Raw genomic sequence first — 14,879 nt, forward strand, 5'->3', positions numbered from 1 at the left:
CAGCTGGATGAGGAGGATATCATCATCTACCTCCTCACCGGCCTCGACTCCAGCTATGATCCTCTTGTGACCTCTGTCACCACTCGAGCAGAAGCGATCTCTCTCAACGACCTCTACTCGCACCTGCTGGACTTCGAGATTCGTCATCAACACAACGATTCCATCTTCCAGCTCCCTGGCTCTGGTGGCCCCTCGGTGAACAACATTAGCCGCAACCCTGGGGGCGGGAACGGCAGCGGCGGCTCTGGTGGCAACCGCGGCCGCAACTCTGGCGGAAACCGCGGCCGCAATGGCGGAGGCGGCGGCGGCGGTGGCAACCGCACATGCAACTCTCCTGGCCACAGCCACAACTGTGGCGATTCCAGCCACAACCACGGCCGCGCCTGCAACACTCCCAGTCCTGGGCACGCCGGGGGCAAGAGCGAGACGATCTGCCAGCTTTGCAAGCGCGCTGGACACGACGTCTTTGACTGCCATCGCCGCTTCGATCACTCCTTCATCCGCAAGGAGCGCTCCGCCAGCAACGTCTCCACCGGTCAGGGCTTTGATCCAGCGTGGTATCTGGACTCAGGCGCCACCGACCATATAACCGGTGATCTGGACAAGCTCACCATGCATGAGCGCTACACCGGCAAGGATCAAGTCCATGCAGCGAATGGTTCAGGTATGCCGATTTCTCATATTGGTACGTCTCAAATTCGCACCTTACATAGACCTCTCATCCTTAATGACGTTCTTCATGTCCCACAATCCACACGAAGTTGGCTTTCTACCGATAAACTTGCCAATGATAACAATGTTTGTGTTGAGATTCATCCTACTTTTTTCCTTGTCAAGGATCGGGCTTCGAAGAGGGTTCTTCTTCGAGGGGGCACTGATGGCGGCCTCTACCCCATCTCCGGTAGTCATGGCAGGACACATCAAGTTCTCTCCACCGTCAAGCATACCCATGCACGGTGGCATCATCGTCTAGGCCATCCAGCTTCTCCGGTGGTGGACAAAGCACTTCGTCGTCAAAATTTAGAGTTTCTTCGCGAGTCCAATAAAAATAAAATCCCTGTTTGTGATGCTTGTCAACAGGGAAAGTGTCATCAACTTCCCTTTTCTAGATCGAATAGGTCATCCTCCAAACCTCTCAAGCTTGTTTTCTCGGATGTATGGGGGCCTGCGTGCACTTCTTTTGGTGGTTTCAAGTACTATGTCAACTTCATTGTCGATTATAGTGAATGTACTTGGCTTAATTGTCTCAAGTCCCGTGCTGATGTCTATCGTGTGTTCCTTGAATTTCAAGTCCATGTTGAACTATTACTTAATCATAAGATCATTTGCATGCAAACGGATTGGGGTGGCGAGTATGAGAAGCTCAACTCCTTTTTCCATCAACTTGGGATTGAACACCACGTGTCATGTCCTCACATCCACCAACAAAATGGTTCTGCTAAACGCAAGCATCGTCATGTCGTTGATGTTGGTCTCACTCTCCTTGCACATGCCTCCATGCCACTTCGGTTTTGGGATGAAGCATTTCTTACCGCATGCTTTCTTATTAATCGTCTTCCCACTCATACAATCAATAATACTACTCCTCTAGAACGATTATTTGGGAAAGCACCCGACTACAATTTTCTACGCACGTTTGGCTCAGCATGCTGGCCATGTCTTCGGCCCTATAATGAGCGCAAACTTCAGTTTCGTTCAAAGAGATGTGTTTTCCTTGGCTATAGCATGATGCACAAAGGATTCTCCACGTCTCCTCTGGTCGTGTGTATATTTCCAGAGATGTCATCTTTGATGAAAATATTTTTCCCTTCTCAAATGACACACCGAAACAAACACCTGACCAACTCCTTAATCAGATCCTTGTGGTCTCTCCTGAGGCTATGGAACGCACGGACTTGGATAACCAACATGCAGAAATCAGCACTACCTCACCCGTATCTGTTTGGACTAATCCTATTTTGCAGCAAAATCTTGCGTCATTGCATGTGCAGGAAGAGTTAGAGCATCTCCAGCCGCGTCCCCAACAGACCCTTCTTAGGCGTTTTTGCCGCGCTGGCGTCGAAAAATCAGCCCAGTCGCGCCCCAAGGGCCCAGTTTTCGTCGGCTCGGGCCGAAATTGGCGCCGGCGGACCCAACCCGAACCCGGCGCGCTGGGGGCGCTCGGGGGCACCAGGCGAATCGTTTTTGGCGCGAAAGATCTGCGGGCCCTCCTTGCCAGCGACTCGTTCTCTTCTCGCCGCTTCGTCGTCCTCATCGCCTCGTTTCCCGCGGAGAATCAATGCCAAAGCTGACGCGTGCTGCCGCGCCGGTCAGCCTCCTCCATTGATGCCTCACGGGCGGCGAAGTGAAGGCCGGACGACGCGCGTCCCCTCGCCCGCCACGCGTACACGCGGCGGCCACACGTACACGCGGCGCCTCCGCCTATATAAGCCGACCCCCTGCGCGCCGGTGACACGCACAGAGTCTCCACCGCCGACGCGCCATTTCTCCCCCTTCCTCCCTCTCCTCTCGCCGTCTCCAGTTCAAAGCATGGCCGAGCGCTTCCCAGGCGACGGCGCGGCGGCGAACGGCTTCGGCCGCTGCCACCTTCACGAGGACGAAGCTCGGCTCCTCTTCGAGGCCGAGTACCCGGTCCCGCCGGACATGCGGGTGCCCGGGGCATGGAGAATCTCCGCCGGCGGGGTCCTGGTGCCACCATCGCCCACCGGGGCGGCGCAGCGTGCGGAGATCGCGCGTATCCGCGCCTTCCTGCCGCGGGCGGCGAGGGAAGGCCCACGGTACGTCCCCGACAGCCCACTGTGGGAGCCCTACTTCCGTCGCCGCCACGCCGAGCAGCTCGAGTCCACCAACGGCGTCCTGCCCTCCGGGAGGCTCAACTCCGAAGGCCGCCGCCGATGGTGGGGCGTGCCCGGCCGCACGCTGGAGGCCGTCCTCGAGTACATCGAGGGCGGCAACACGCCCAGGCTGGAGTACCCCGCTCCCCCGTCCTTCTCTCGCCGACGCGGGAGCTCATGGACGCCGAGGCGCATGGACCCGGGGGCGTCCTCCTCGTCCGGCCGCTCGACCGGCTCTCCCTGCCTCTGCCTCGTCAAGCCGGAGCCCCAGGACACGCCGGTCAGCCATCGCACCCGCAGCTCCGGGGTCCGCATCGACGACTCCACCCCCGCCTCCGGCCGCCTCATCCTCGTCAGGCCGAAGCCAGAGCCCGGCCTCCCCGCGGGGTACGAGGAGATAGCCCGGCGCGGCTTCTTCGACGAGGAGGCCCTATAGTGGGCGCGGGACGACTACCTCCGCAACGAGATGGTCCGGCAGTGCCGGGCCCTGGAGGAGATAGCCGCCCGCAAACGTGGGCGCGAGGACGAGCACGGCGTCGTGATCCTTGATAGCGATGACGACGAGGACGCCCCCAGACTGTCCAACCCGCCGCGCCAACCGCGGGAAGGTTGCAGCAGGGATGGCGGCCGCGGCGGAGGAGGCGACAACGATGACGACGACGACGGCGGCGGCGACTACACGCGGTTCTACAGCCTCCTCGGCATGTAGAACTGCAAGGGCGGTGGGCAGCGAGGAGCGGCGAGGGAGACGGCGAGGAGCAGCCTAGTACCCTTTTTTTCTTTTTTGTAAAATATTTTAAATATGAACGAACTCGCCGAAGTTTGGTTGGATTTGCGCCGTGTTTGTGCCGGAATTTAAATTTTCAAAACAACGTGGGCGCCGCGACTGGGGGCATCACGCCCCCAGCACGCGGTTTAGCGCCGGTGCGCCCCAAGGGGGCGATTTTTAGCGCCTCCTGGGGGGCCAACGGCTGGAGATGCTCTTAGCCGCAGAAAATCCGGAGTCTGCTGTCCCCATTCCCATAGCTGACCCCGCAGGTGCGGATCCCGGCAAGGATTCGCCTGCTGCAGCTGACAGGCCGACCGGCCCGGATCCCCGCAATGATCCGGTCTCCCATGATTGGCTGCAGCCTCGACGCTCCATCGAGCACGCGCCACCCGGCGGGTCCACATCGGCGGGGTCCTCATTGGAACCCCACGCGGTTTCGTCCGCTTTGGATCCTGGCGGGCCAGCGCCTTCCTCCACCCGTGATGGGCCACTTGTCCAGCCCGCCCCGGTTGGCGCCCCTCACGCGCCTGCGCCACCTCCACGGGGGTCCACAAGCCGTACGTTCGTACGGATGGCACGGTGCCGTACGATCCGAAGAAGCGTGGCTTTTCTGCCACATTGTCGCATGCACAGGAGCCCAAAACTGTCTCTGCTGCTCTCGCTGATCCCGCTTGGGCCGCAGCGATGGAGGAAGAATTCCAGGCGCTTCAACGAAATCGCACGTGGCATCTCGTTCCTCCTGCTTCCGGACGAAATCTCATTGACTGCAAATGGGTTTTCCGGGTTAAACAGCGTGTAGACGGTACTGTTGAGCTTCATAAGGCGCAGTTGGCCGCTAAAGGTTTCAAGCAACGCTACGGGGTTGATTATGAGGACACCTTCAGTCCGGTTATTAAATCTGCTACAATCTGCTTGGTCTTGTCTCTTGCAGTTTCTCGTGGCTGGATTCTTCGGCAACTTGATGTACAGAATGCGTTCTTGCACGGCGTTCTGAAAGAGGAAGTGTTCATGCGTCAACCACCTGGGTATGTTGATTCACGCTTTCCGCATCATGTTTGCAAGCTGGACAAGGCGATATATGGTCTCAAGCAGTCACCCCGTGCCTGGTACTCCCATCTCAGCTCACGTCTCCACGAATTGGGGTTTGCTCCATCCCGTGCTGACACATCCCTGTTTGTATACAACTCTGGTGGTGTTATTATTTTCATGTTGGTTTATGTGGATGACATTATTGTCACCAGCTCATCACCGTCAGCTGTTACTCAACTTATTCAGGATCTTCACACTGAGTTTCCCCTTAAGGATCTTGGTGATCTCCACTTCTTCTTGGGTATTGAAGTGCGTCGATCAGGGGAGGATCTTGTCTTGTCTCAGAAGAAGTACACAGTTGATTTGCTCCACAGAGCAGGTATGACACAGTGCAAACCAGCTACATCACCCATGGCTGTCAGTGATAAGCTCTCGAGTGAAGGGGGTACTCCTTTGTCTTCTGACGACGTCACCAAATATTGCAGTATGGTTGGGGCATTGCAGTACCTCACATTAACTTGCCCAGATATCTCCTATGTAGTAAACAAAGTGTGTCAGTTCTTGCATGAGCCTACAGATGATCACTAGACAGCGGTTAAGAGAATTCTTCGTTATGTGCGACATTCTTCTCACACTAGACTATGTATTCGCAAGTCCACCTCGTCCTTGATCAGTGCATTTTCAGATGCTGATTGGGCAAGCTCTGCAGATGACAGGAGATCTACTAGTGGCTTTGTAGTTTTTTATGGAAGCAACCTTGTGTCATGGAGCTCCCGCAAGCAAGCCACGGTGGCACGGTCAAGTACTGAAGCAGAATACAAGGCATTAGCTAATGCTACAGCTGAGATCATCTGGCTACAGTCTTTGCTAGGTGAACTAGGAGTCTATCAAGCACGTGCACCTGTTCTCTGGTGTGATAATCTTGGCGCCACATACCTCTCTGCTAATCCAGTGTTTCATGCACGGACTAAGAACATTGAGGTCGATTTTCATTTTGTACGAGAACGAGTTGCACTCAAGGCTTTGGAGATTCGGTTCATTCCTACACAAGACCAACTGGCGGATGGCTTGACGAAACCTATTGGAGTACAACAACTACGGCTGTTTAGACACAATCTCAACTTATCCGGTTGTGATTGAGGGGGGGGTGTTAAACTACCGATTCTGTTGTAACTTGTACGCCAAGTAGGTTAGCTAGAGATATATCCTAGCCAGCTATAGATTGCGTTTAAACCTATATTTAGTTGTGATCCTTTGAGATCGATCTGTACTTGTATTCTCCCTATAAATACATGACCAGGGCGCCCCAGGTTGGGTGTGCCGAACTGCCTAAATCTCTCGTTTCACAGGGACAGGACCAGGAGGAACGTGAGAAACTTCTTCTGAACAAGGTTTTTGATCTGTTTCAAAAGCTCGAATCATCGGACGACTCGATCTTAGTGTACGATCGGATCCGGGAGTCCCTAGAAGGGGTCGGATTTTTTGACCCACCCACCACCCATCTCGTTGCTAACATCGAAGATCTAACCGATGTCCTCGAAGGTGCCACCGATGACACTGAAGACATGTAAGAGGAGATCGGCGAGTCCTCGGTGATAGACTTGATGTTGAGCGTGGGGAGGTGGGTCTGGAGCATAGCCCAGGCCTGGCATGCTTTCTCGGCAGCCGATGACTTAGCTTACTCCAAATACGATAAGGAGTACGGTTTCTATGAAACACGTCACAGTGGGACGCTATTCGTGGTCGCGGGAACCTAGCGGCGACGTATCCTCCCAGCTTCTCAGATCAGGTGATGTCGCATGTCTTCCCGCCGAGCTTCAAGCTCGTGAAGTGCGAGAACACAAAGTTCCTTTGTAGCTCAGGCTACATGGGACCTCTTATCCTCAACCCTCCAGCCTTGCTTTGAGATCCGTACTCTCCAACTAACTTATAACAAACAGATTTCTCTTTTTTGTTTCTCTAAAACGAAACAACATATGAACTTCAAACTTTGCAGATCGAACAAACATTAGAACATCAATGTGTGAAAAAACTTTCAGATTTTTTAGTCCGATATAAATATACAAAATGAGATTTTGTTTGACTAAAAATATTATTTTAAGTATTTAAAATGCATGAAAAAATCTGAAAGTTTTTTCCCAGATTGTAGTTAGAATGTATTGTTGTTCTGCAAAATTTGAAGTTTATATGTTGTGTCATTTGAGAGAAACAAAGAAGACAAATGCGTTTGCACGGATCGCGATGCATAAATGGATGGCAAAGATAAGGGATACCATGTAGCCTGAGCTACAGAAAACCACACTCGAGGGGTGCGAGAAATATGACAGGTCGACAGATACCTACTTTTGGAACAAGGATTACATCCTAGCGGTCCATGTGATTGGCGACAATTTGCACACCATCAAGTACGTACCCCTAATGCTAAAGAGTTCAGCCCGGCATTGGCGGCTTGATTAACACTTGGGCAGCTTTGCAGTCCGACTTCGTGACAAATTTCGAGGGCACACATGTTAAGGGATCGGTTAGAGATGCTCCATGGCACCCATCCGAATATATTTGGCACTGACGCTGCAAGGCGGCGATGTCGTTCTTTCCACCTGTACTACCATTTCCAAGATTATCCACACTACACATGATAAAAAAGGCTGCGTATGTATTAGCCCAATGCATTTGCTACAAGAGAAGTTCATCAGCACGTAGTATGTACTACTTGGTCAGCACGGGCCTGCATATGGAGTATATACGCATGGCTGCACATTTGTGTGCTGTCATGGTAAAAACAGCAGTGGACGTCGCTGCTGATAGAGTTGATACACAATGCACTGTTGATCTGGGCTATCCTTGAGATGTATACTTGTTTGTCAGATTGTTGCAACTTGCGAGTGCCGACTGATTGTTTCCACTACACATCTTCCCGTCCAGCTGCAGGAACACTGACTCGGTATTCTTCATTCTGGTGCCCACAAGGCCCCATCGTCTGTTGAGTTAAAGGAGTGAGGAGAGAGGAAGAAAAAAGGCAGTGTGTTTGGTTGACTCGCTCCAGTCCAGTCGTCGGTGCGCCACCCACAAATCACTAGTAGTACTATCCTAGGCCAGCCGCCAGGAACGGCTGCCTCCTCAACCACCCGTTACTCCTAGTCCATCTCCACACACGTTCATCCAGCTCCGGCGCAGCCACCCACCCTGTCCCTGCCACCTCTCCAGCTACACCTCGGCTCGCCCGTTCGACCTCTCTGCAGCGGCCGTCGCTGGGGTCGAGATGTCCGCCGTGAGCGTGACGATTGGGGTGATGAGGCCCCTCCTCGGCAAGCTCGCGGAGCTGGCTGGCGGCGAGTACAACAAGCTCAAGGGGGTGAAGAAGCAGGCGTCCTTCCTCGAGAAGGAGCTCAGCGCGATGAACTTCGCACTTGAGAAGATGGAGCTCATGGATGAGCTCGATCCGGTGGCTAGGGACTGGAGAGACCATGTCCGGGAGATGTCCTATGACATGGATAATTGCATCGACGACTTCGTGCGTCAGTTTGGAGGTGGTCATGCCAAGGTAGGCTTCATCAAGAAGACCGCCCGACGTCTGAAGATGTTGGGAGAACGCCATCGGATTTCTGACCGGATGGAAGAGCTCAAGGCTCTTGCGCTAGAGGCAAATGAACGACGCCTCAGGTACATTTCAATCTGTTTTTTAGAACAATTACAGAGTCCTCACGGTATATGTTCATTTGTTATTAAAAAAGGTTTATAATTTACATGTTATTTGTACCACACAGAGAATTATAAGAGCATACAGGACATCAGAATTATGCTATATGTTGTAACCAAACTGTAGATTTCTATTATCCAAATATAAACTTGGAAGCAATTTGAAGGTTCTGTCTAATACTGTTTCTGAAAGACAGAAGCGTGACTCCCTCACTAAACATCTTCTTCTAGGTACAAGATTGATGAATGCAATCCTAACTCTAGCTCTGTGACTATTGATCCTCGGATGTCAACGATATATGTGGAGGAAGCTGGCCTTGTGGGCATTGAAGGCCCAAGTGAGGAGCTTCTCAATTTGTTGACAGATACTGAGGAGAAGCTCAAAGTGGTGTCCATTTTGGGATTCGGAGGATTGGGTAAAACTACACTAGCCAAACAGGTGTACGATGAGATCAGAGGGAAGTTTGAATGTACAGCATTTGTTTCGGTATCCCAAAGACCTAACATGACAGGGCTTCTCTATCGTATACAACTAAAACTTGGGATGAATCGGTCTTCTCGGGTATATGAGGTGCAAGACATCATTGAAGACCTTAGGCAATATCTCACACACAAAAGGTATTATTATTTACTTCAATCTTCACGCATGCTTTTGCATGGGCTACGTTGCGCGGATACTTCAGAAAGTGCGCGTATCCAGCCGGATACTGCCCCGATACAGCCCGATACGTATCCCGTAAGTATCCCTCGATTTTTTGATTCTAAAAAAAGAAAATAATGTTTGATACTCCTAGGATACTTCTACGATACTTTTTGGATACCTGAAACTCCTCATTCGGCGTGAAATCCCCTCAATAGTAAATGCGCACCTTTTGAAGATACCCAACATGGGCGTGAGTCCATGCCAAAACATGACTTTCAATGTTCTTGTTCAATTGAAAGGTGAGCAAGAGAGAGTCGATGCACTGATTGGAACAACAAACCCGGGAAAATCCCACTGCAAATTAATGAAAGTGGACCAAGTGCAAGAAAACAAAGGAAATAATCCTATGAGGCATGCTTTGACCTAGAAGCTCTATTTTGTTTTTAATATTTTTAATAATTAATATATGTAATATCTATATATAAAAGTATCGCCGTATCCACGTTTTCAGAAAATTGGCGTATCGGGCGTATTCCCGTATCGCGTATCCAATACGTATCCAAGTATCCGTGCAACGTAGTGCATGTGCAAGTTATGTTAAATTTGAGTTATTGTTTGATTTGATCAATCAATTTATATACTTGTGGCTTCCATGGGTTGGGGGAATCACACATGCATGGTTGTCCTGATCATACAGATGCATTTTTTGTGCATATTAGAGGCATATGTTTTAGTTTCTGTTCATTTGATATTAGAAGGCATCGCTTAAAATGCAAAAATATGCAATGATGTTACAGCCTAAGAGACACTGGATTCTGTCATCATGTTTGTCTCCTATGGATTAGGCCTTGAATTCAAAAGTCAAAACTGGATTGTCGACTACTACAAGAATTTGAATCATAAATGTCAAGTCCAATTTCAGTTTGTTTAAAAATATGGCTTAAATAATTACTTTACTATCAAAAAGGAATAAATGAAAGTAGGTGTTTCACAGTGTTCGTACATGGTAAGTGTATATTTACCCTCAGAAGAAGATGTCTTCACATGAATTTTCTTTGGCAACCTACATAATGCATGAAAAGTGACTCCAAGTGCGCGCCCATTCCATGTCCATCAAAATACTAGAACGGAGATGTGTGTGTGGCCGCGCCCGTCCATATTTACCGAATAACTTCAAATAAAGAGGAATATGATGACATATAGCAACACCATAGATTTATAATTTCATCTATCAACACTATGTAGTGAAAAAATTTGGTCTACAATATACTCATGATAACGCCATGCGAATTTAACATAACCAATTCAAAGCACATCCTTCATTACATTATAATAGATGTTTTAGGGTTCAATGCAATGCAGTGATGCATCTTGAGATCATTCTAGAAAGATCTGCAAAAGTGCTACAAAGGAAGGGACGAACTGGAGCAAAGATTGAATTGCTTGAAATTACCTCGATGCCGAGTTAGGATTACAACCCAAGAGTAGAAGTCAAATAATGTGATTCCCTTGAGAATGGTGTGTTCCTCCTCTTAGAAGACTGTGATGAACTGCATAAAATTACTATTAGCTGATGATCTTGATTTGAATGTAATGAGCACTAACGTGAACTACAAACAAGAAAAGCATGGTTATATCGGAAGGCCACATACATCTGCCAAGCCGTGAACAAGTCATGAGGTAAGAGAGAAAAATCTAAAACCTACTATGTTAATTAACAAATGAAATGTTAGATATTGGCAAACATGTAAAAGTAGCCAACTTTCTGAACAAGATAGATTGCAAGGCTTACAATGAAGAATATTTGTACACTGATAAAGATAGTCATGTCCATCGATACAGAAATTTAATATGGAGAGCAATATATCAACAACAAAATCAGTTATTAAACATATATATCAAAAGAGATTGTAAGACAAGAGATGGTGAGTTGGTGTTAAGAAAAAAGATAGTGAGTTGGTGAAAGAGTATATCAAGATAAAGAAGTGGTGGTTAACTGAACTACAGTAGCATCTTCAAAATATCTCACTCAACCAATTTTTTAAACTGTGTATAAGACCTGTTTATTTCATTCATAAAATTTTCTTCAATCTAATTTTCCTTAGTTTTGTTGTCGAGTTTGATACTTCCTTTGATCCAAATTAATTGACGCGTCCTCCATAATGTTATTGAGGCTGCATCAATTAATTCGGATAGAAGGGAGTAGAATATTGGGAAGCTTTCATCTGCAACTTATAGCCATATTCAACTGTGTGTATATAACATGTGAAACTGCATATATATACCTTGTTGTTGATGATGACTTGTGGGATCACTCAACATGGAATACTATCAAACGCACCTTTACAAAAAAAAGCTATATTAACTTAGATTTATTTGACTTTTATCAGGTCATGCAATCATTTGATATCATTTAGTTTTGATATATTATAGTATGAGGCTGCTAGTTTATCCCAATGAACAGGGGATTTGCTTGAATCTTGCATTATTTTTTTGTTCTAATTATATAGAATATTTTGAAGCTTTCATGTGCACTTATAATCATTTCCAGCTTTATGTATATAACATTTGGATACTATTTATAGGTACCTTATTGTAGTTGACGACTTGTGGGACCAGTCAGCATGGAACACTATCAGTCGCGCCTTTCCAGAAAATGCTAATGGGTGTAGAGTAATAGTAACCACACGAGTGGAAGGCGTGGCTTATGGAGCATGTTATGGTCACCCTGAGTGCATTTATGGAATGAAGCCCCTTGGCGAGAAAGACTCAAAAAAGTTGTTTCTCCATAGAGTATATGGGTGTGAAGAGGACCATCCATCCCAATTGGAAGACATTTCAACTGAAATTCTTAAGAAGTGTGGTGGGCTCCCACTTGCAATTATTACTATTGCTAGCCTATTAGCTAGTCATCCTGAAGAGTTAAGGGATGAGTGGAAGAGCATCAGGAATTCGCTTGGAACCCAGTTTGCGGCAAATCCCACGCTGGAAGGGATGAAGAATATATTAAACCTTAGCTACATCCATCTTCCCCTTCATCTCCGGGCATGTTTCCTTCACCTTGGTATATATCCAGAAGACCGCGAGATCGAGAGGGATGATTTGGTTCGACAATGGTCGGCCGAAGGACTTGTCAATAAATTGCATGGGCAAGATTCTGAGGTTGTTGCCAAGAGCTATTTTAATGACCTTATCAATAGAAGCTTGATTCAGCCTGGGCGTACTGAGGATGGCGAGTTGGTATCATGCAGAGTACATGATATGATGCTCGACTTGATCTTAAGTAAGTGTGAAGAGCATAATTTTCTGAGAGTTGAATGCAATTCTGAAGACATAGCACGAGACCATGGCCGAAAATATAAGGTCCGTCGTATATCGATGAATTTCAGTAATGATGGTGCAACAGATGGGATAATATCAGGGAGCAATCATTCTAGCCTGTCACAAGTTCGATCACTTGCTCTTTTCGGGGAATCGAAGTACATGCCCCCTCTTTTGCATTTCAAGCATCTTAGGGTGTTTTTCTTTAAAAGTTTTTGTGACAAAGCTATTGATCTCACTGTTGTTAGCCAATTGTTCCAACTAAGGTATTTAAAGGTTTCATTTGAAGGAAACATAAAACTCCCTACTAAAATACAGGGCCTTGTGCATTTGGAGACACTAGAATTACATTGCAATGAGTTAGAAACCCCATCGGATATAGCTCTCTCTAAAAGTTGGGGTGCCAAACCAATTGATCTCACTGCTATTAGCCAATTGTTCCAACTGAGGCATTTAAAGATTTCATTTAGAGGATTCTCACTTGAAAGGAAAATTGAACTCCCTACTCAATTGCAAGGGCTTGTGCATCTGCGGACACTGGAATTAGATTGCTCCGGAGAGTTAGAAATCCCATCAGATATAGTTCACTTGCTCCGCTTATCCCACTTGACAGTTCCATTTGGGACCCAGCTGCCTAAAGGTATTAAGAACATGACATCATTGCACACTTTGGGTCGGTTCGACCTGGATGAGAGCTCATTGGAGGATATCGAGGGACTCGGTGAGCTGACCAATCTAAGACGTCTGGGGCTCTCAGTGTCTTTTCCAGACCATTTAAGGACTACAGCATGGGTTGCTTTGGCTCATTCTATTGGGATGTTGCATGATCTCAGACATCTCTGTGTCAGTGGCGATTCCTCTCATACGAGTGACCTGTTGGGCTCATTATCAGAGCATTCTCCTCATATCAAGGTACTTGAGCTGGGTGGTCTTAGGATGCCTAGAGTTCCCAAATGGATTTGTGGTCTCCAATGCCTCTGCCGGCTAGAGCTGAATGTTGACACGTGCACTGACGAGTTGCACGCTCTTGGAGAGCTGCCCTCTCTCGTGCACCTCCGTTTACATATGTGGAGCATCCCTAAAGATAGCACTGTCATTTTCTCTGCGGGATCATTTCCAGTTCTAGAGTTATGTGAATGTAAATCAGAGTATGATGTTACTGCGTACCTGGCCTTTGGGGCAGGGGCTATGCCCAAACTAAGTTGGCTTGAACTACAATTCGACAAGAGTAACTGGGGCGGCTCTGCACCAGTTGGCTTGGAGCACCTGTTGAGCCTCAATTCTGTCTTTGTAATCATCCGCGGCCCCGAAGAAGCGAAGGAGGAAGCAGAGTCTGCCTTCAGGAACTGTACGCAGCTGCATCCAAACCGTCCTTGGTTTCACATCTGCAGTATACCACGATAAAAACATATGGTCGTATGACATGACACCACTTCCTTTTTGTCGCCACTCATGCGATCTAAGAGGCTAATTCGGCGCAAGACCGGCCAGATTCGAGGCGGGAGGTTCCGGCGTGTGGCGGGGCGGTTGTGGTGCTGCAACCGCTGCGGCCATTCTTGTGCTTCCGGCGGACGGGGAGGCGTCTCACATCGCTGCCGGCTGTTGTGGCGGGCGCTGCAGGAGGACGGCGAGGACAATAGTAAATAGGACGGCGGCAGCTGCAGCGGCGCGGACGAGAACGACGAGAGTGGTTTGGAACTGGCCAAGCTTCACCGGGCTCGATGACTCCAAGCAGGCCGTTCCTGAAGCTCCTCACTGGTACGTGAGGTGGCTCTAGAAGCTTCTTCAATCTTGCCTCGATTCTGAAGTGTTTGTATCATGTGATCACCCAAAATGTGGCCTAAAGTTGCAGGCAAGCCGAGGTGGAGGGAAGTTCTATTCAGCAAAAGTCGTCACGACACAGTTCGTCAGGTAATTGCTAGCTGCTCACCATTTTTTTCTGCAGTTTCAGTCTTGTTTTTAAGTTCAGTCATAGACGCACATTGGCTGTCAATTCTGTTTGAGAATCGAGAAGTAACAAATTAAATTGGCAATGCTTACTCAACTGTCTACAGAACTTTTTATTTTTCGAAACGGAACTGTCTACAGAACTTAATTGCGTAATCTTGTGCTGTAATCGTGAATCGAGAACTTACTGTAGTCTTGTCTCTTGTGGTACTGCAGATTTTTTGGAGCCAGTTTTGGTTTTCCTTTTTGCTGTTGTATATCATCACCATTCTGCTACTCACAGTCTTAGACTACTATCCAATGATGAACTATAGTATAACTTCACCAGATTTTCCTCGGAAGTGGATGGGAGAAAGCGAAAAGCTGGCTGCAAACATGTTTGACATGGCTTGTGAAAATGTGCCCTTCGTCGTCTACATCGAATTCTTTGTATGCCCAACATGGAGAAGGCGATGAATGTTAGCAGGTCAAGACTCAAGACAGAGCTGCTCGTCTAGAACTCCAAATGCACGTGACATCTTTAGATAACATTGTAGATGCATGTAAGTGTTTTCAAATTTGAAATGAAACAATAACATTTGTCCGTCAGATATGGCGTGCTGCTCTTTGTATGTCATCTGCACTTTTACTTATGATTTGG

At 48.1% G+C, this 14,879-nt stretch overlaps 1 protein-coding gene and 1 non-coding gene across 7 annotated transcripts; both read left to right on the forward strand.

The window, feature by feature from the left end:
- Window positions 1–139, forward strand: LOC120972990 (small nucleolar RNA Z247). The gene has a single exon (XR_005767119.1). It is a non-coding gene; the product is annotated as a small nucleolar RNA Z247 (small nucleolar RNA).
- A 7,544-nt stretch (window positions 140–7,683) lies between these two features.
- On the forward strand, window positions 7,684–14,879 carry LOC109784874 (disease resistance protein RGA5). 6 transcript variants are annotated; one of them, XM_020343484.4, is made up of 5 exons: window positions 7,684–8,292; window positions 8,560–8,946; window positions 11,557–14,050; window positions 14,139–14,203; window positions 14,456–14,879. In XM_020343484.4, exons 1-3 carry the CDS (start codon window positions 7,892–7,894, stop codon window positions 13,694–13,696), a joined length of 2,928 nt encoding a protein of 975 aa, XP_020199073.1. In that variant the 5' UTR covers window positions 7,684–7,891; the 3' UTR covers window positions 13,697–14,050; window positions 14,139–14,203; window positions 14,456–14,879. The 6 variants fall into 6 exon arrangements, with proteins under 6 accessions (XP_020199073.1, XP_020199074.1, XP_020199072.1 ...); XM_020343485.4 differs by having other exon boundaries at window positions 14,554–14,879; XM_020343483.4 differs by having other exon boundaries at window positions 14,568–14,879.

Source organism: Aegilops tauschii, chromosome 1 (genome assembly GCF_002575655.3).
Source record: "Aegilops tauschii subsp. strangulata cultivar AL8/78 chromosome 1, Aet v6.0, whole genome shotgun sequence".
NCBI classification, from domain to species: domain Eukaryota; kingdom Viridiplantae; phylum Streptophyta; class Magnoliopsida; order Poales; family Poaceae; genus Aegilops; species Aegilops tauschii.

Excerpts from the sequence above, each read along its gene's own strand:
- LOC109784874 (XM_020343484.4), top strand. The coding sequence starts at position 7,892 with ATGTCCGCCGTGAGCGTGACGATTGGGGTGATGAGGCCCCTCCTCGGC. Across the intron at positions 8,293-8,559 it reads GCAAATGAACGACGCCTCAG|GTACAAGATTGATGAATGCA; the intron begins GTACATTTCAAT and ends ATCTTCTTCTAG. Across the intron at positions 8,947-11,556 it reads CAATATCTCACACACAAAAG|GTACCTTATTGTAGTTGACG; the intron begins GTATTATTATTT and ends TACTATTTATAG.